This window comes from Castor canadensis, chromosome 9 (assembly GCF_047511655.1).
Source record: "Castor canadensis chromosome 9, mCasCan1.hap1v2, whole genome shotgun sequence".
In the NCBI taxonomy this organism is placed as follows: Eukaryota; Metazoa; Chordata; class Mammalia; order Rodentia; family Castoridae; genus Castor; species Castor canadensis.
In genome coordinates this window covers 150,192,182-150,213,505 of record NC_133394.1, presented here as the reverse complement: position 1 = coordinate 150,213,505, position 21,324 = coordinate 150,192,182, and the positions used below count along the sequence as shown (strand labels likewise).

The 21,324-nt window shown below is 44.1% G+C and overlaps 1 protein-coding gene across 15 annotated transcripts in view; it reads right to left on the bottom strand.

The window, feature by feature from the left end:
• Positions 1–21,324, bottom strand: part of Stk32b (serine/threonine kinase 32B) — a 331,454-nt gene that overhangs the window by 23,799 nt on the left and 286,331 nt on the right. For 12 of the 15 annotated variants that reach the window (XM_074042636.1, XM_074042642.1, XM_074042635.1 and 9 more), the window contains 2 exons: positions 933–1,036; positions 598–639 (listed from right to left, as the gene is read on the bottom strand). In XM_074042636.1, the coding sequence (XP_073898737.1) occupies positions 598–639; positions 933–1,036 (146 nt within the window). The remainder of the gene's footprint in view (positions 1–597; positions 640–932; positions 1,037–21,324) is intronic. The other 3 variants (XM_020178357.2, XM_074042632.1, XM_074042633.1) reach the window with 1 other exon arrangement.

The window sequence follows — 21,324 nt, the reverse complement described above, 5'->3', positions numbered from 1 at the left end:
CAAAAAATATTTGTACCCTCAGTGCTTCCAGTTTACAGATAGCTCTTATCACTCACCCACTCAGCAAACTTTCAGCTAATACCCCTTATCACTGTGTTATATTGTGTGGGTTCCCCCCAAGGAAGAAGATCCTGCCCTGCCTTCAAGGAGAATACCTTCTACAGGCATGCATGTGCATATATGCAAATGACTACAAAGCCATGGTACAATTGTCAGGAGGAGAGACCTGGTGGGCTCTGTGCAGCAGGTCATGTCTCCCACAGTTCAGGGACATAAGAATCCTCTAACTCCAGCTATACAAAATAGACCAAAAAGATATTATTATTCCCACAGTACAGGTGAGGAAACCATGGATCCCAATATTGAGGTGACATCACTTCCAATAATACTTGTGCAGAGAAACAAGCCTTAAGATTAGTTTTCATTATACTTTCAGCCTAAATAAAAATGTTACATTAGTCATCTTCAGCTATTAAATATAAATGAAATAGAAATATGTATTGAATGTCCCAGCCCATTTCTCTAGGTCCCCAGTTACATATTTGGGGAAGATATGAAAAAAACAAACAAACCAGGAAAAAGAAGTGTAGTCTTTACCTCTAGTAGTCTCCAGTGGAGCTGGGAAGTCAACTCAGCTGTCTGGTGGTGTGGGTTCAAAGAGGGAATTTGAAATCACTAAGCCAAGGAACTTTGTGTTTGAGACAGTGCTGACTACCCAAGCACCTCAATATGAGGCCCCTCCCCTCTGGGCATTCCTTTCCCCATCAGGAGAAGGAGGGGCTTAGAGTTCAATGGGGCCCTTTGTGATGTCACACAGGCCATAGGGACTGAAACTCAGAACTCTTGGACAGCGCTTCTTTCTGGCACTGAACCCAGCCCAGCCCAGCTGAAGCTCCCACTCCATGCCTCTCCAAGTTCCCTGCGCATCTTACCCAGCCCCTCAGCAGCTCATAGGCTGTGACGCCCAGGGACCACCAGTCAACGGGGTATGAGTACCCAGGGCCTCCATCCATGTAAACCTGGAAGACTTCTGGAGCTGCCAAGACAAGAGAGAAAATATCATTGCCCATTACAGGTCGTGGCCACCACCCTCAGGGAAGGATGCAGTGAGCTGGATATAGCCTTTCTGAACAGTGCAGCCTGTGGTCCCTCCACCATGCCCCATGACTCCTGCCCACGGTGAGCCATGAGCAGTCTTGGGAACAAGTGGCAGACATCACAGAAACACCTTTTGAAATCTGGGTGGAACACAAACATGGTGCACAGGTATGTATGGAAGAGTGTCTGCTCAGTGAGAGGCAGGTTCTTGGAGGAGATGGCTTTGATGGTGCATGAATCGTGGTGGGCTGGAGAGCAGGGTGAGGATAAAATCCACAGTGAAGAAGAGAGTGAGCCCCCAGGGTTGAGAACCTAGATAAAAACCATTCTGCCTCCAACACCAACACTGAGTTGAGCAGCCCAAATACCAGGAGGCTCTGTGCCTACCTCAGCAATGATTCTGTTTCAGAATAAATGGGACTGGAAGATTAAAGGGCCCACTTCTTCCCGGGGCATGGAGGCAGGAGTTAAGCATCATTAGAATACTGTTAAGTATCATTAAATGATAATGATAAGTCTTTATTTTAAGCACCCCTTTTCATGCTAATTTTCTTTTAAATAAGCTGAGATGTTGGTGGGCAGAGAGAATTGACTTCCTAATTCACAGCTGTTGGATCTTTGTCTGGTGCCCTGGTTGCCTTGAAGGAAGGATTTTCAGCCATGAAGCCAGCTGGACAGGCCTCATGGCAGCACCTGCCACTTTGAACAATTCATTTTCACCTTGAGAAGCTGCTGAAGCACAACTGTAGCTCCAGGGGACAATGGGACCCTTCAAAGCAGAAAGGTCCTGCAACCCCGGGGAGTCATTCAATGTCCCAATTGGGAGGAACTCAAAGACACTAGAGGCTGGGAGCCAAGAGGCCCTTCACAAGGCCTTAAAAGTGGTCCTTAGAGCAGCAGGAGGGAAGGGTCAGTTTTGGCTAGTATAGGGACAGCTGCTTGGTCTTGAATGCCTGGTAAAGAAGTATAATCAAAAGTTAGGATTTGTTAAGACTGTGAGAAACCATCCAGGACGTTTGCATGTGAGGGACAGCCGGGAAAAACAGTGGAAGGGAGTGGGAAGTGTGGAGGTTAAGGAAAAGTCTCAGGTCAATTTGAAAACTTAAGTAAATTGAGCTAAAAATCATGGACTGATAGGAGCCCACAGTAAAACAAAAGACAAAAACAAAAAGACAGTGATGAAGAAAAGGCTAGTCAAGTAATGTGATAAAAAGACTAAGTATATTTAAGAGGACCAAGTTCTAGTCTGGCTAGCAGCTAGCAGTATTGGCCTAAAGTGTCCTAGGTGATGGAGACACCTGAGAGCAAAGGCACAACCATGACAATAAATCAGTAACCACTTCCTAGACCTCAGATTTGGTCTCAAAAGCATCCCAGGTGGGAGGCCCAGACAGGTGGAGCCTATGACTTAGATCATAAGCATGTTTAGGAAAAACGTGGAAGCTTTTCCTTGAAAACATTTGAAATTCCAGGGAGATAAATTCCGAAGAGGACAAAGGTATCAAGGTCCTAGCCTGGCCTGTATATTAACAGACACGGGAAGAAGGAAGACAACAGAATGGGTGCAAAGAGGCAAAGAACCGCCATCTTGAAAAGAGGGATAAGGATGAAGATAGAGAAAAGAAGACCTCTTCCTGCCACACAAGTATGCAGGGTGGCTAGGGCTCTTCCAGTTCAGTGCTTACAGTGATTCTGGGTGTGGGCTTTGGCGATGTGTACCCATGTAGCCACCCAGAAGAAAGGAGGATATTAACAATGAATGCTCCACCCTCCCATGAAGTATAAAGAGTTATTACTGCTTTTTCAAAAAACAGTGATGCTCCCTAGGAGGTGGCTGTCATCCATTGTAAAGGTCACCAAAGTAATAGCTCCCTTAAAAGTCAGGGAAGTAACTGAACAGATAGAACTGCTAGAAGAGCAGCCTCAACCAGAAGGGCCAAAAAACTATTGACTGTGTGCCTCCCCAACTTGCCCCAATGGACTGAAAAACACGGTGGTTAATATCTCAAAAATTATGGGCAATTTTGTTATTTCTTTCTGAGATGTGTCATCAAGAACAGTATTGTCAGAACGTCACCATCGATTGTGACATATAGTGGCTGGTTTATTTCCACTTCAGTCAAGCTGAAATTGAAAGGAAGATTGTTCACTGGAAGTGGCATTTTTCAAAGTGGTACAAGGAGGTCTTCATGTTGGGGTCACTTGAGGAAACTGACACAATAGGCCATCCCAGAATGTCCGGTGCTAACTTGTTAGAGACTTAAATGCCACCAAACAGATAAGGTCCTTGTAGAAGAGTACAATGACACCCTCCAATGGGAAACGTCCACACGGCCACGTCAGAGTGTACAACACTGAGAACCAGCTCTTCGCATGTAGTCCAGACAGTTCTTGGAGACATGGGATTGGAAGTACACCAATCCACAGAGCCTCACACTGGGGGCTGTAAGCACGTTTGTGATGACAGATCACCAACATAACCAGAGGCCAGACCCAAATACCACGAAGCTGCCCTGCTCAGTGGATCTTGGCTCCTATCCTATTCTGCCCATCTAGTAATGGCTATTATCCTTCTGATCTTTTTAACTCTGCATATCTAACCTCCCCAAAAGTTTGCATCTTTCAGGCTTTAGCAACTTCACGTCAACTTTATGGTAAAGCATGGTTTCCAGCTCTTAGACCTGGGGAAGAGTTGGGTCCTGAAAGAAATTAGGAGCCAGATAAGACTTTCCTGCCTCCAGGGGACCCTAGGGATACCACCCCTGTTCAGTTTAAAAAAGTTAAAGAATAAAGAGACCTTCACCCTCGAGTCTCTAAGATTAAGGAGGACGAAGTATCTGAAGGGGGCAATGAAACAGATGAAAGTGTCTCCCTGGGCACTGGGAGTTAAGCACAGTTAGAGCACTGTTAAATATTGTTAAAACACTGTTCACTGTAAGTTTTTAATGTGCGCACTTCTTTTAATGTTATTTTTCTTTTAGGAAAGCTAAGGTGTTGTGGTCCCTGGTGCTCAGGCTGCCTTGAGCAAAGGACCATCAACCAAGTTGTTGGCTGAACCAAACTCATGCCAGCATTGGCTGCTTTGGGCATATCCCCAGATGCCTTGTGGAAGCTGCATGGCAAACACAGCTGCTTGCTGCTGAAGCAGAACTCCAGTCCTGAAATATCCATGACTGCTTCAAATGCACCGTTTTTTGTTTGCTTGTTTTGTTTGCCATCTCCAGTGCTGGTGAACTCTAGATGACCCTGTAGCCGTTTCCACCCAGGCCAGAGAGGGAGCACTTCCCCTGGTGACTCCGCAGAAGGCATGCAACTGGTGCAAACAGTCTGCCATTTGCAGGAGAGACTGCTATGACTGATACAAACACAGTTCTTCACTTGCATGAGACTGCCGGGATTGGTGCAGACATCTTGCCACTCCCACTCTCGGGCTCTATAACTAGACTGCTCGGCTCACTTTGTGAGCCAACTTGTAGACACCTCCTGTGCTGCACCCTGACCTCTCCAGTGGTCTTTTCTTGCCTACTTTTGACCATTATCATTAGTAGAACGGGTTGAGCTGGAAACATGAAGAGAGGACAGCAGAGTGGCAGCAGAATGGTAGCAGTGGTGAAGCAATGGTGAATGCAACAGCAGCTGCCATCTCAGGGGTGGCAGTGGTGACAAGAGGACAGCTGAAGAGTTACCAAGAGTGGCTGGGGCAGAAATGAAAGGGAGCATAGGTGAAGGAGACAATGAGGACTGTGAAGACAAGAGCTGAAGACAAAAACTGTGGACCCTGGTCACTGGAAGCATTCCAGGGAGCTGCCAAGACTTAAGGGCTAAGGGTCTCAGACACCCATGCCCTAGAGCTATAACACTGTCTGGTGCCAAAGGCTGAGGTTGCCAGCGCCCCAGGCTGGAGAGTTGTAACCCTTACTGCTGTAAGGTGCGGTCCCAGCACAGGAGGCCTGCATGAAAGCTGTACCACTGGAGTGAGCTTTTCTCTTTCACTCCTGTTACTACTGAATCTAACTGGGCTTAACTGGGGGTGACTGGAGATGCAGAAAAGACACACGATAGACAGACAGACAGAAAGTGGGATCAGGTGTGTTTGTTGTTCAGGTGGAGACACACAACCTTCATTGCTTCTTTTCTCTATTATTCTCTTCATTTTACTCTGCTGCTTTTCTCTATCTTTATTCTTAAAGGCCTTGTGCCTTTACAATTCTTTAAAATCTTGCTTCTAAAGTTTTTCCTTAAAACCTTGCTTTTAAAGTCTTCTTTTCTGTTCTTTAAAGTCTCTTTCCTTAGACTCGCTCTCTCCCATGTTTTCTCTTCGCTTTTCTTTAGCATAACCTCTCTTAAAATCTTTGCCCTCAGACTTTGCACTGTCCATGTTCTCTCTTTAGCTTTCTTAAAGCCTCAGTCCTCAGACTTGCAAACAACAACAGCTGGCCTAAAAACTGCATATGCATAACTCTTAAAGTCTCAGTGCTTGGACTTGCACTGCACCATGTTCTTTTTAGCTTTTCTTTAGCTTAGCTTTTCTAAAGCCTATGTATAAAGTCTCAGTGCAGAATTGCACTATCCCATGTTCTCTCTTTAGCTTTCTTCAAGTCTTGGCCCTCAGGCTGGCTAGAAATTCCCCTTTAGCAATGCTCCTTCAGCAATTCTTTTCACTTCAGCCATTCATTTTCCCTGCTCAGCAATCCCTTTCCCTTCCAAAACCTCCCACATCAAAAAGCAAAAAGCAAAAAACCCAAAGCAAAAAGCCTTGTGTTGTCCTTCAGCAGGTCTTTTATAGCCAATGGTAATTGGTGGAGCAGTGGTTCTCGGGGAGGGTCGTGACATTGTAACAGGAGAAACCTGTGTTCCTGTTTCGCTGAATGTAAACAACTTAGGAGAAGCAGCTGTTTTGCATTATCCTTTTCTGTGGCCAGGGCTGTGCCAATCCCAGCCTAAGATAAACATCTTAGGAAAAGCAGCTGAGCTGCATCTTGCTGTGCTTATGTCCAGTTTTCATAGGTTTCTCATAAGCTGCTCTCCACGTAACACTAGGAGATGGCACCTGTTGCTGTTTGCTGCTGTCTGCTGCCATTGCTCACTGCTGCTGGAAGGCAAGGATTGCAATCACTGCCAAGTGCTGGGGCCACTAGTGGCTAAAACCCAGAGTGATAAGTCTCCAACCTGAGTGCCTGGATCCCTAAGTCCCTGGCTTCCAAAGCCTCGAGCAGTAGGCCCCTGGCTCTCAGAGCTTGGAGCTGTGAGCTCCTGGGTCTGCCAGTCCTGTCCCTAGGCTTTGGATATTCAAGGGCCCAGGACTGCCAGCACTAGAAGAGCTTCTCCTTGCCTACTCATGATTCCTAGCTGGGTGGAGCAAAAGGACACAGACAGCTGATTGGTCAGAGGATCTAAGGTGACTCATTTGTAACAGTGGGTCCCCAGAGACAGAGGGCAGACTGCTGGCTGCCAAGTGTGGGCCAAGGAAGGGTGGTGAGAAGCAGCTGCTTTATGGGTGCTGGGTTTCCTCCCAGGGAAATGAAAATGTTTTGGAACTATACAGAGGTGAGGGCTACATACCAGTGTGAGCGTCCTGCACACTGCTGAGTTGCACACTTTGAAACCACTAATTTTATGTTATGTGAATTTCCTCTCAATGGAAAAAAATAGTGAAGGACAGGAATCCCTTGTTCTCCAGAATGCATTTATCCTGGGGGTCCCCATGCTGCTGCTCTCTAAACGCTGAGTGGTAGGTCACTCCCATGGTCATTCTCCCACCTCAGGCTAGGAGCTTGTGAGGTCTCATTGCTTTCCCTGGTTTCCAGGATAATTTGGTGAAATGTTGATTTATTTCTAGCAAATTAAGTGCAGACTTAATTCCATTTTACCGTTGTCATACATCGGTCCTGGAGTGCCACTTATGTTCCGACTGAAGCCATCTTGACTTCATATCCAACCTAGCACTCGGTCAGCACAGGGAGGAAAGGAAGTCAAGGGAGGGCAGGGTGACTGGATGGGCCACTTGCCACTTGAATCTGATAGTGGCCAAATTCCAGCTGGGTCTTGTCCATGCTCTCTACTTGTTTGCATGTTTTCACTTTCTCCCACCCATCAGCTTCCTTTCCTTTTTCACAGTAGCCTCTGGGGACATGTTACCATTTGACACTTACTACAGATGAGGTTCAGAGAGGGACGGGTATGAAAGAAGTCACATGGCCAAGAAGAGTGAAGCTGAGAAGTGCCTTACACTTGTGCTGAATCCCTGTTTAAAATAAGGTTTGTATCACGTTCTGCCACCTTGAGGAATGAGGGCACTAGGAGTTTGAGGAAATGTCCCTTAGGTCATTGACATAGAGGAACCAGTGCAGCACATTGAGAAATAGGAAGAGGGTGGGCTTGGCTGGAGCAGAGTTCAACGATTATGTAACTTCTCTTTGTTGCAGTTTGCCAAATGCGGCAAATAATGATGGTTTATTCACTGGATTATTGTGGAATCCAGTAACAAAAAGATGGCGAGAGCTTACATGGATGCCTGGCCCACAGTGAGCTTGAAAATGGTAAGCATTACCAATGGGGGTGAGATGCCACTTAAACCTCCTCTTCCTCTGCCACATTCAGCCTCCTCCCCTACCCACCCGGTCACTCAAACTGCAAACTTAGGGGCTATCCTAAACCATGCCCTCCTCAGTCTCAGGGCCCAGCAGTGTCCACACCCCGTGGGTTTTGCATTTTCAACTGCTTTTCTGTCTGCCCTTCCTGTCTGTCCTAGACCAGCCTGACCCTAAAGTTTGAGAGCTTACTTGTCCCTTAAGCATCTGTGCATAAATGTTGACTGGTTTCCTAGTTCATGCTGGGCTCTGTGATGCACTACTCTGAATCCCACCATCAAGCAAAGCTGAGATGCCTTCCTGGCCCCACTATCCATCTTTTTATCCCTCTTTTCTCTGCCCCAAGGGTTCCAGGAGAGGAGGAATTGCATCCTGCTTGTCTGTGCATCCCCAAGGCCTGGCCACTGCTGGCCTGTCCACACCCTGTGACAGCACAGGTACACCCAGGGTGCAGGCATGACTGAGTGTGTCCAGGTGCTCCCCCAAAATCCTTGTCATTCTGGCAGTCCACTCAGAATTTAGGACAGCAACCATAGCTGGGCAGTCCTGTCTGGGCTATCGTGACTGATGAAGTGACCAATGTCTGTGGTTGCAGGGAAACTGACATTCTCTCCTTCCCTGCACACATGGATTGCTGACAGAGCATAAACACCATTGTGTCAGCATCCCCATGCCACCAAAATGACTGCTTTGTGCCCTGGAAGCACAGTACCTAGACTTGAGAGAATTGCTTAGGTTTAGAGTTGGAAGGATAAGCATGAGTTGTGTATCTGGTGACATGAATGAGTGAATGAATGATAGTAACTCTGAATGCCGGGTGCCAAGTAAGGACTTTATGCAAATTTCCTCTTCAATCCTCCCAACAACCCAAGGGGGCAGGTACTATGACAAGCTCCATTTTCCAGATGAGGAAGCAGGTGAAAAGGGATGTTGGGGCCAAATGGTAGAAGAAAACCCCCAAAGTTATGTCTAAGTGTTAAGTCCTAACCCCCAGGACCTGTGAAAGGGGCTCTATTTGGAAGCAGAATCTTTGCAGATGTAACTAAGGATCTCAAGAAAAAATCATCCTATATTTAGGGTGAGCCCTGATTCAACATCTCTATGAGAGATGAGGACTGGAGACACAGAGAAGACAGCCACGTGAAGACAGAGGTAGAGACTGGAGTGACACAGCAACAAACAGGATCACTAACAAGGCAGGAAGGAGCCTCCCTGGAGCCATACGAGGGAGCATCACTGCCCACATCTCGCTGTTGGACACCCAGGTTTCTGAGATGTGCAAAAGGCATTTCCATTGTTCCAAACCACCCAGATTGTGGGAATTTGTTTTGCACCCACAAGAAACTACTACCAGAGTGAGGAAGTCACCAAGGTCACCAACTAGCTGTGCCAAGCTGGGATGAGTGACTCTATTTTCTGACCCCAACCCCTTTCTCTCTACTAGGGTGCCCATCTCCTGGCAATCCTGGATTGCCAGGAAGGACTGAGTTGCCTAGAGATGGGTACCTTGATTCACCCTTCACTCCCACGGAGTTTCAGGTACACAGCAAGCACTTAATAAATGTTTCCCTCCTCATACCTCAGAGCTGGTCCAGCTCAGTGATCTCTACCTGAGAAGTAGAAACATGTTGGTGCCGTGAAGTCTTTGTCTGCACCTCCAGCACGGTGCACTGGTGGGAAAAAAGAAGCCTGCCTTCCACAGCCATCCCAACCAGCTGCTGAGTACTTCTCCCACTGCAGGTTTAAAATGCAAAGTGAATTTCACTTCCAGGGAGCATCAGAGCTTTACATAATTGGCTTTCCAGAAGAGCAAGAACACACGGAGCCTGTGAAAGAGGCTGTCTTTCTTCCTCTCAAGCCCTGTAAATATGCATCAGGTGGGATTTGCTACCCTATGCTAACCACTCTGAGTTCACTTCCTCATTAGACTGAAAATGTGAAATACAATAACCTTCTAAATCACCATCACCAGCCTGCTGCTTTAGCTCTGAGTATCGCTGAAGATTTTGATTGCTGTGGCTGAGTGTGGAATGCTATTCACCATGTAGCCTGTGAGCTGACAGGCTTCCAGGAGCCAGGTCTGCATGTAATTATACCCTTCTTGACTGTGAACATGGGATTACTGCATTGCAGTCTGGAGGGCACCTTCAAGGTAGGCTTCCTCCCCCTAAAGATTATAGACATGGAAGCCAAGGCCTGGTGGAGGAGTTCAATGTTGTCTGGTCCAGACAGGACTAGAACCTGGTCTCCTTCTCACTGATTACACACGTTTGATATCCCAGCCTCAGGATGGCCAGATGCGTGCTAACACCATTCCCTGGGCACATCTACCCAGGGGCCCCACAACCCTGCCATCAACCTGCCAAAGCCAGACTCTTGCCTCTCGTGCTGCCCCTTGCCCTGGCTCAGGTGGCGCAGTCAGAAACTGGAGAGTGTGACTCCAGGGAGTGCATTCCTTCTCCCTTGCAGCCTCTGTTTCTGGACATTTCTCCCCACGCCTTACCACTTTTCCCCTCCAGAAATTTCCTCTCATCCTCCCTAACTATCCTCTACTCTGGTCCTTTTTCATCCGTGCCTGATCTCCTGTCAGCCCCTCACTCACCTGCCTGCTTCCAGCCTGGTGTCTTTTAATCTCACCTCTGCCTGCTCTGAGTCCTTCCTAATTCAGTGCAGCCCATGACCGGAGAGCTCTAGGGTGTGAGGTTGTGACTATTCAGCCTCAGCATCCAGGCTTACTGTGCATCTACAAGAAGGAATATCTGCTATATATTTTTACTACAAACCTCCAAAGTTATGTATATGTTTACTGAGTACATCGTAAGTACTCAATAGTTGTTACCCAATATTATCATTGTTGTACTCACAAGTTCAAACCACTCGCTTAAAAAACTGTTATGACATTTTCTATTTACTGTACAATAGGATTCAAACTCTTCAGCATGGAAGCTATAAAACAGACTCCAGTCACCTGACAGCTTCACATCTGGCCACTGTCATCACACGCATTGAGCAAATTTGGAGACTAGGCTATATTTTAATTTTAATCTTCTATGTCTTGCTTGGTGATTTTCTTTTCTTTTCTTTTTTTGGTGTGTGTGGTGCTGGAGATTGAACCCAGGGCCTTGTGCCTGCTATGCAGGTACTCTACTACAGAGCTGTATCCCCAGCACTTGCCTGATAACCTTCACCCTTCTTCTCATGCTCCTGAATGTCTATTTGTACTTCACGACTCAGGCTAAGTTTCACTCAGCATTTGTCAAGTCCCTTGTTACTCCTTTCCTCACCTCCTTTCCCCTCTCCTGGTCCATGGCATGAAAATATGCTCTGGATTATCTCCAAACCATTGCCTGCTCCTCCTTGCAGCAATGATAATGCTGCATTTTGATCAGTGGAGTGCATGCCTGTCGTCCTCACTAGACTGTGGACTCTCTGAGGCAAGGTGATGCCTAAACGGGTCCCAGGTCTGCAGGGATAACCATAGTACAGGTCAAGAAGTAGATGCTTATTGGTGGAGTGGCTCAAGTGGTAGAGCATCTGCTAGTGAGCATGAGGTTCTGAGTTCAAACCCCAGTACCACCACCACCACCAAAAGAAAAAAAAAGTAGATTCTTCCTACATCATAGTGGCAATGAAGTTGAAATCACAGAGCCCTGGCTTTGAATCTCAGTGGGCCCCTTGGCTGGCTGTTAGTCATCTGGCAAGCATATCATCTCCGAGTCTCTGATTCCATGGAATAATAACAATCTCTACCTTACAATGAGATGACATGTGTGACAAATTTAGTTCTGGGATTGACACAAAGCAAGTTCCCATAAGATGTGAGCTGGGTTTTAAAATATCAGTTCATTACTGACCAGACAATGAACGCATGCCTGAATGAAAACCCAACTCAAGGTGCCTGTTGTCCCCAAATGATTCGAAAGCTCTCCCATATTCCTTTGCATTAAAGTGAACAACGAGGCTGTGGGAAGCAGAGATAAGCAGCAGGCTTGGTGTTTCTCTGATCCCTTGAGGGTAATTTAATTTTCTTTGGCTCTAAGCTGGCCTGGTGAACTCAGGTGTCACACGCTTACATATTAATTTGAGATAAAATGAAAACACCACCTCAGTCTAATAATTCTGTCTTTCTGGGGATGCAAGTAGAATTAATAGCAACAGAAAACTGGTTTTGTTAAAGTGCAGGAAACTGCTCAGTTGTTGACCATTAAGATTCTACTATAATGGGGAAGAACGGAAGTTTAATTGGTTAATGAGTAAATAGGGGATCTGATAAGATGGGGAAGCAAACCCTCAGCCAGTGCTAGAAAACTACTTCATGTACAATGTGTCACTTTCCACTACCAGACTGAAGAAAAGAGTTTTTATGAAGAGTGGTGTTCTAGCTGGACGTTCACTTCATTTTACACTGTCAATATGGGACATTGGGAATGAATTTCTAAATAGCACTTCATGCTGATAGAAAAATTCATTTGTGTACAGGTTAAATATGCCTTGTCCAAAATGCTTGAACCAGAAGTGTTTCAGACTCCATTTTTCAGACTTTGGAATATTTGCACAGATACAATGAGACATCTTGAGGATTTCATGTATAATTCATATGCACCTAGACTAAAGGTAAATTTGTACACTATTTCTAGTACACCTGTGTTTGGCTGTGGTCTGTCTATGAGGTCAGGTGTAGAATTTTCCACTTGTGGTATCATGTCAGCATGATGGAGGATTTTCAGATTAGGGTTGCTTGTGTTCTTAAAAGATTTTGGGTTCTGTGTTTATCCAAGACAATTAATGCTCTTTAAAACTTCCCACTGAACTTGCTATAGAGATCAAAAGTTCTACCCTGGCACCTAGGTACTACATGATCTGGCTCTGCCCACTTCTTAAGCTCACACTCCTCATTTCTTTGCTCAGATCAAACCAGGTTTCCTTGGGGTCTTTCTTTGGCCAGGCTCCTCTTGCTCTCTCGCCTGCAATGCATGGCATTCCTTTTACTGAACAATACTGACTCACCCTTAAGGATCCGGCAAAAAGTTACTTTCTCAGCAAAGTTACTCCGGCCCCTCCAGTCTAATTCATCCACCTTGCCATTACTTCTTTTTCACTGTAATTCTTATAAACGCCTCCAACAATTCTGCTTCATTTCCAATGTAGAAGTTGGAGTGTCCTGCCTAGCCTAGTGATGGGAAGAAGCCAGACAACCTACACCAGCCTGAATTTTCTTGAACCTCACTAACTTGGAGTCAGAAAAAGGACAGGTTCCTCCCAGAAGGGGTATGGATGTGAATGGTGGCTTGTTCTAGGGTTCTGCAGGAGGAAGACAGGGCTGTAAAGGAAGAGGTTAGAATGCTTAATGAGATGCTGAAAGTTGTGTGTGGGCTTCAGTGAGAGCGTTGGATGACTGCCCAGTTACAAGGGGAACTTGATCCACACACAAGCTCCTCTCTACAGACCTCACTCTGTACTCAGGGAGAAGACTGGGCAGGAGGAGACTGCAGAGGCTCACCTGACTGCAGGATATCAGGAAGAGGGCGCTACTGCTTCAGGAAAGGCATGGCACCTGTCCTAGACCCACTTCATGCTTGGACGGAACAAAAATTTTAGGCTATAGGAGAAGGGGAGGATATTCTGTCACCCCAGGCACAGGCTAAGACTCCTTAAAGAGAGGGAAGGAAGCAGAAAAATCAGACCCCAACCATGGGAAAGGGACAGAAGAGCATCCTGGGATGAGACAATGAGTGGTTTCCTACTGCAGAAAGAGGGACAAGATCAATGCAAACTCATCTACGATCCCCAAGACCCATAGACAAAGAGGAATCTAAGACTAAGGCTGAACCAAAACAACAGAGGGCATGAACTGCCCTCACCTGCCCCAGGCAGCAGGTGTCAGCACCAAGAAACAAGGCTATTGCCTAGGAACAGAAGCAGCATGGAGAGAAAGTCTGTTTGGGCACAGGACCACAGGACCCTCAAGGTAAGGTGAAGGTGGAACAGGAAGAGTGAGAAAACCCTCTGGCAACTCACTTCCGAGGTGACATTCCACCTCCTGGAAGTGGAACACTGAGGCCTATGATAGCAGCAAGGAAGCCCCCGTCAAGCCCTGTCCCCGACCTGCTGACTCCACCCTCCAACACCCCAAACCGAAGGCACAGTGGGAGCACTGGCCCATTTCTCGACAAAAATTAGCGTCCTGCACATGATGTCCAGGTTTTAACTGAGAGCTCGCAGATACGCGCAAAGTCAGAGAACGAAAGTCCATTGTGGAGAGACAGACGTGGGCCATGAGCCATGTTTAGGTGTGAATAAGGTGTGGGACTTACAGACGAGGATTTAAACTATTTCAAAGTCTCTAGAGGAATGTGCACAGCATGCATGAAGAGATGGGAATTTCAGTTGAAATATAGAAACTAGATATAATATAGAAATATCAAAAACAAAGGAGAGGCCAAAACTCATGTCAGAGATGAGTCAGCCTCCGAACAGGCTCCTTAATGAAGACAGGGCAAAAGCAGTGAGTGGAAGTGAGACCTGAAAGGAAAATATGTGGGGAAAGTGAGACAGAACTTCCACAGGCTATGGGGGGAAACATCAAAGGTCTAACATGCATGTAATTGAAATCCCAGTGCAGAGTAGAGAGGCAAAGAACAGGTCAAAGAAAGTTTTCACAAGAAAATGATCAAGGATTTTCCAAAAATGATGAGTCATCAAGACATATATTTTAAAAAACTCAGAAAACATCAACCAGAGTAAACACTAAAATAAAAACAAAAGCCAGTGCATCAGCACTCAGAGATAAAGAGCGGGTCTTGGAGATAGCTGAAAGAACAAGGCTTGTTTCCCACAGAACAAGAATCAGAGCAGGTTTCTTACGCAAAGCAATGAGGTAACACTTAAGTGCTGAAAGACCAGAAAGCTGTTAACCTAGAATTATACATTTGCTTACTATATCTTTTTAAACTTGAAGGGAAATAAGGAGTTTCCTGTGAAAAATATTTAAAAATGAAAGAATTTCTTGCCAGTTGACTTTTGCTAGAAGAATTATTGCAGGAAGTTCTCTAGGTAGAAGGAGTAAGTCATCAGATGGACAGCTGAAGCTCTGTAAATAAGTACAGAATTCTGGGAATGGGAAAAAAGAGGCAAATATGAAATTATTTCTTCTTACTTTTAACTACTATAAAATGTGGACTATCTGAAGCTAAAGTAAAATCAGTGAATTATGTATTTGTAGTGAATTATACAGAGGATGGGCAGGAGGATTTAGGATTATTCTTAGATTCTATATATTTCAACCTAGATTTATAATATACTTGTTTTTTAGAATGTATGCTAATCAAATAGAAAAGGTAAAATGGAATGATTATCAACTAATCCAAAATGCGGCAGTGAGTAGATAAGGGATAAAGATCAAACAAACAAACAGAAGGAAAACTAGATGATTGATTTAAATCCAACCATATCAGTAATTATGCTAAATGTTAATGGTCTACGTATCAGTGGAAAGACAGAGATTATTAGATTAAAGTAAAAAGTTTGCCTATAAGAATCGCACCTTTCATTTAAAGACACAGAGGTAGGTTGAAAGCAGAGGATGGGAGAAGAGCTCTCCGAGGCGTGCCAGGGCAGGCTTATCCGGACTCAGAAGACCATACTGCTGTCATCTCTGTGTTTGATGATTGGGGACCTGACATCAGCTACAGTGGGACTACTTACATCAGCAAATCCACAAATCAGGACTTTCTTTTCCTTTTGCAGGGAACATTCATTAAACATTTACCAGTGCACTGCTGAATATACCGTGCCATATCTAATCAAAGCAGCACTGCAATGGCTACATTGGGATGGTTTGTCTCTGTCCGCAGGTTTCACACTCACAATTCAACCTAGTACAGTTGGAAAATATTCGGAGGAGGGAGGGGCAAGATAGCAGAGTAGCAGAAGCTTTCTCCAACAGACCCTGTGAATAAGACTCAGAATAACAAAGAAGAGACTACATACAGAAAAGCTTAAGTAAGGAAGAAAAGAGAGAACCACAAAACAATGATAGGACAGATGAAAAATCTGGTGAAACAGAGGTGACAGTAAATCAAGAAAGGGTCTGTGGCACCAGTCCCAGCTCCCCTGGAGGGAGGGGAAGGTGAAGCCTCCACCTTAAGGCAAGCCAGGCATCTCTGCAACAGACTGGCAGGCCTAGCTGGGGGACAAAATCTACAGCACCTGCAAACTTCAACCCCAGTGTGGGGATATGTCAGGACAATGACTTCCCCAACATGACTGGCCAGCAGCACCCTTTATTCTCCATCCCTTAGAAAGCTGTGTCATGACACCATCTTGAGAAGGGGCCTCCTGCTTGAGACTGAGGAACCTGGGACGTCTTGAAAACAAGGAGCAATCACCACTCAGGGCATCTTGAGACACCTGACTACAGTGTATGAGTGGGGATGGCTACCAGAAGCTTACAGAAAGGGAGAGGCTTTGACCTGTAGTGAGCTGAGAAGTTAAAGGGAGCTGGTGAAGGGAATTAGTGGCCCCATCTAACTGCTTGTGGAAAATTTCTAAAACAAAGCATCTAACCTTTGCTGGCACAGAGCTCAGATTTCTGAAGCTCTTTGCAGGCAGGTGAGTTTTGAGATTGAGCAATGCAGGGGATTTGATAAAGCACAGCCCAGAGAGTTCTGGGACTCACAGCCACAGTGTCTGTGTGGCAGTCTGCCACCAGAGGTGGATGTAGAGAGAGAGAGTCAGACAGGGACAATCTTCCTGACAGGAGTTCAGGAAGTAGCAAAAGGCCCATGGGTCACCAACCCCACCCAACCCCACCTTTATTCAGCTCTATTGAATAAGATCAATTTAAAAAATAAAGCACTGAGCCCCCACTGATTGAGAACTCAAGTTAGAGCAGTAGCATCCTACAAATAGTGACAAGCAGGGACCATTGAAACTGAGCAACTCTGATGATTTAAAAGGACACATCTTGGGGAGTTCCAGGTCTCAGAACCACAGTGTCTGGATGGGAGACAGATGGAGAGAGGAGAGGTTTTCACTGGGGCAATGTGAAAAGCAGCAAAAGGCCCAGAGGTGGACAGCCCTGCCCTTTCCAGCTACTCACCCCCTCCTCAAGGATCCAGTGGCCCCAACCGCTCAGATCTCTCCACATGTCAACAAGCAGTCTTTCTATCTATGAAGGCTGTGCAGACCCTAAACAACTCAGGTCAAAGTGCCTTAAGAAAATTCCCCTGGAGTGTGTCAACCATGCTGTCAAGCTGCCCCCATGAGGCCCTGTCCACATCCTAAGCTAGAGGTGCAGCTTCGCCATCCTGAAGCTGTTCCCATAACAAGTGGACAAGAAGCACTAACTTAGACAAAACACAGGGAGCACTGACATTTCTCCACAGCAAGAAATATAAACTCTGTTTTTCTTCATCAAATTTGTTTCCTTTTGGCTATTTCTCTTCTTTTTCTTTAAAAAAAATGCCATCAAATTGTCAGAATCCTTTTTTTTCTTATCTCCTAAAACATCCTCTATCTCTCCACTATGAACCTATAGATCTCTCATATTGTTATCTCTTTTACCTACCTCTCCTTCTTGTTGGCTTCCCTCTCCCCCACATTACCCAATTTCCAATCTTTACACCATTCAACCAGGGTTAAGCTCTTGATCATTCCCCTAGAAACCATAGAGTTTTGCTCCCATACATACAACCTTAGTGGGAAGACAGGTAAAGGATCCAATTGTTTCTTACTCATTCAAATACTTGATTTATTGCTGAATTGTTAATATTGTTACTGCAGTAGGTTCTCCACTTATGTGTGCAAATCACTGTGCACAAACTTAAATATGAAAAACTAAGGCAGTTTCTCCCCTTCAAAACTCCACCACAACAACTCAACATCTGAATTCAAAGATAATGAATTGGCCAAAATCTCTGGGAGAGAATTAAGAAGCCTACTGTTAAAAATGATCAGTGACCTCAAAGAGGATTCAAATAAACATAAATGAAGTTAGGAAATAATTCAAGACCTAGACAAGAAAGTCAGCAAAGAAATGGAAATTATGGAAAATAACCAAGTAAGAAGGTTAGAAACGAAAACCACAATAAATCAAATAAAGACCACAGTGGATAGTATTATCACCAGACAAGATCAAACAGAAGAAAGAATATCAGAAGTGGAGGACAAGATTGAGGAGTTTAGTTATTGCATGCAAACAATCACAAAGGAAAAAATGAATACAACATATGAGGTCCCTGGAACATGATCAAAAGACCAAATTTAAGAATTCCCAGGGTGGAAGAGGGAGCTGAAATACAAACTATAGGCACAGATCCAACACAGTGGTTGTGGGAGACTTTAACACCCCATTATCATTAATAGATAGGTCATCCAAACAAAAAATCAATAAAGAAATCCAAGATCTAAAATATACAAACTATAGGCATAGAAAACATTTCCATGAAGTCATAGCAGAAAATTTATGAACCCATGTACAGTAGGTATTTTGAACTCCAAATAGACATGACCAGAAAAGAACAGCTCCATGTCACATCATAATTAAAATGCCAAAACTAGAGAACAAAGAAAGGTTACTGGAAATGGCAAGAGAAAAACACCAGCTTACATACAAGGGTATACAAGTTAAGAATCACCTCAATCTCTCAGCACAAACCCTAAAAGCCAGGAAAGCATGGAGCAATACAATTCAAGCTCTGAGGGAGGGAGGGAGGGATGGAGAGAGAGAGAGAGAAAGAGAGAGAGAGAGAGAGAGAGAGAGAGAGAATTCCATCCAAGAATAACTTAGCCAGCAAAACTGCCCTTCAATCTTGATGGAGAAATAAGGACCTTCCAAGACAAGAATAAGCTAAAGTGGTTCATGTCCACTAAGCATGCATTACAAAAAACATTCAAAGGAATATTTCATATAGAAGAAGAAGAAAAATAATCAGAAACATGAGATCAGGAAAGAATAAAACTCAAACAGGGTTCATTCAGTTGATGAACTCATGAGAGCAAGGAAAGTAGCAAACATGATCAACTCAGCAAACCAGCAAAACCTGAAGATGAACAAAGCCAAAAGTAAAGAGTAATCAACATGAGACTCAACCTGGGAAAAAAGCAAAAGAAACACAGGAATCAGTAAATACCTCTCAATCATAATCCTAAACGTAAGTGGACTTAACTCTCCAATTAAAAGACACAGATTGTCTAATTGAATCAAAGAGCCAGATCTAATAATCTTTTGCCTATAAGAAACACACCTCACAGCCAAAGACACACATAAACTAAAAGTAAAAAGTTGGAAAAAGATATACCAGGCATGCAGCAATCAAAAAGGAGCAGGAGTAGCTATTCTCATATCAGACAGACAAAGCAGATTTTATGCAAAATCAGTCAAAAGTGATAAAGAAGTTTGCTATAGACTCATAAAGGAAACAATCCAGCAAGAAGATATAGCAGTTTTAAATATATATGCACCAAATGTTGGTGCCCTCCAAGTTCATTAAAAAAAAAGCACTTTTGAGCACAAAGGAACAGATAGGTCCAGATACAATAATAGGGGGAAATCTCAACACCTCACTTTCATCAATAGACAGAACATCCAACAAAAAATTAACAAAGATATCCTACAACTAAACAATACCATGGGCAAAATGGACTTCATAATAGATGTTTACAGAATATTCCTACAGCACCAGATTATACATTTTCCTCACCAGCCCATGGAACATTCTTCAAAATAGATCACAACCTACCTCGACAAATACAAAAAATTAGAACAATTACCTCTATCTTGACCGACCATAACGGAATAGTAGAAGCCAATGGAAAGGAAAACGACAAAACCACTGAAACTCATGGACCCTTAACAAGTCACGTTTGAACAACACATTTATTGTCATTGAAGAAATTAGGAAAGAAACCAAGATTCAAGTGGAAGTGAGGACACAACTTGCCAGAACCTGCGAGACACAGCAAAGGCAGTCTTCAGAGGGAAGTTTATGGCCATGAGTGTCCACATCAGAAATTTAGAGAGATCTCAGACAAATAATCGGATGGTGCATCTTGGTCTTAGAAAAACAAGAACAAGTCAATCCCCAAAGTATTAGATGAAAATAAATGATAGAAATTAAGGCAGAAATCAATGAATTAACTAAGAGAATAAAGAAGCGCTGAAATAAGATCAGAGATGAAAAAGGGAATATCACAACAGACACCAGTGAGATTCAGAAGGTCATACAAGAGTCTTGAAATCCTATACTCCAGCAAGCTGCACAAGTAATCCTAGCCTCAGAGAGAGAGAGAGAGAGAACACGAATATGTTAGTGGTCTGTGTGAAGGGACTATGAGGAGGCAGGAGCGGAAAAGAGGACGACAGAGTGAGTAATACTGAAAGGCAACGCATCTGTGTATGAAGACAGTGTAACACAATGCACTGAGAGCAGCTGAATAATAGGGGGGCAGGGCGAGAGAGAAAGAGGAAGTAACCGAGGTGCTTAATCTGATCAAAGCACGATACGTACATGTCTGAAATGCTAAGGGGAACCTCTTAACATATGAAGGATGGGAAGGCAAAACAGGTCTTGTCCAGGGGTGGATACTTGTGAGACAGGGGAGGATAAAAAGAGAGGATGAAGGAAGGCAAATGTGGTGGATGCATTCATGTATGAAATGTATTTTGTATTCATGTATGAAAATAGAACAGTGAAACCTGGTGAAAATTGTTCTAAGAAATGGGGAGGGGAATGAGAAAGAAAGATGGAGAGGGTGAGTCTAATTAAGATATATAGTAAGCACAAATGTAAATGCTACCTTGTCCTTCCCCCCACAACTATTATATGCTAATGAAAAAGAGAACTATGCAGGAAATAAAGAGGAAGATCATATTGAAAGGAAAAGTAGCAGGTGTAAGGCTGACACATGAGAAATGACTAAAGGATGAAAATTTCCACAATCATCATGGAGAGTGAGCTTCCCAAGGGAGAGAAATTACTCTCCTATGTATATGTGTATACACACAACTGAGGATAGGATTACCATCCTTTTTGTTTTCTTTTTTGTGTTTTTCTGTAGTCTTTAAGCTTTTACGCAGTCTACATTATTTAATAGTAAAACAATTATAAAGAGGTCTAAGTGACAAGATTTATCAGGCTTATCAACTGTATATTAAGTTTCAAACACTGGGAGTGAAATATGACATATTATAATAAACAATTTCTGCTGGCAATTAACTCTTAATACATCCCATAGCTCTTCAGTTTTATATAAATCAACTTTTGAAGTTAATAGTTTTAAAAAGTATTGAGTTGAGCAAGTCATGGTGTGGTGCCAGATAAATGTATGCTAGCACATTCTTGTTTTGAAGACTGGAATTTGATATAAGTATTTAGCTTATTTATCATATTTTCAACATGCTAGATATACTGAGACCAACTGCTCTGTACAGGTTGATTTGCTTGAAGTTAATAGACAATAAAAGCACCTCCCAATCTGAAAAAAGAAGGTATGCATCAAGCAATATTGCATATGCGTTTGAACATACGCCATTATTCTATGGAGAAATGCAGTAAAAACTTTTTCATTGATCTGGAGATGGCATCAAGGTGTAGGTCATCTGTAAAGGCTATGCCATTTTCTACAAGGGGCTTGA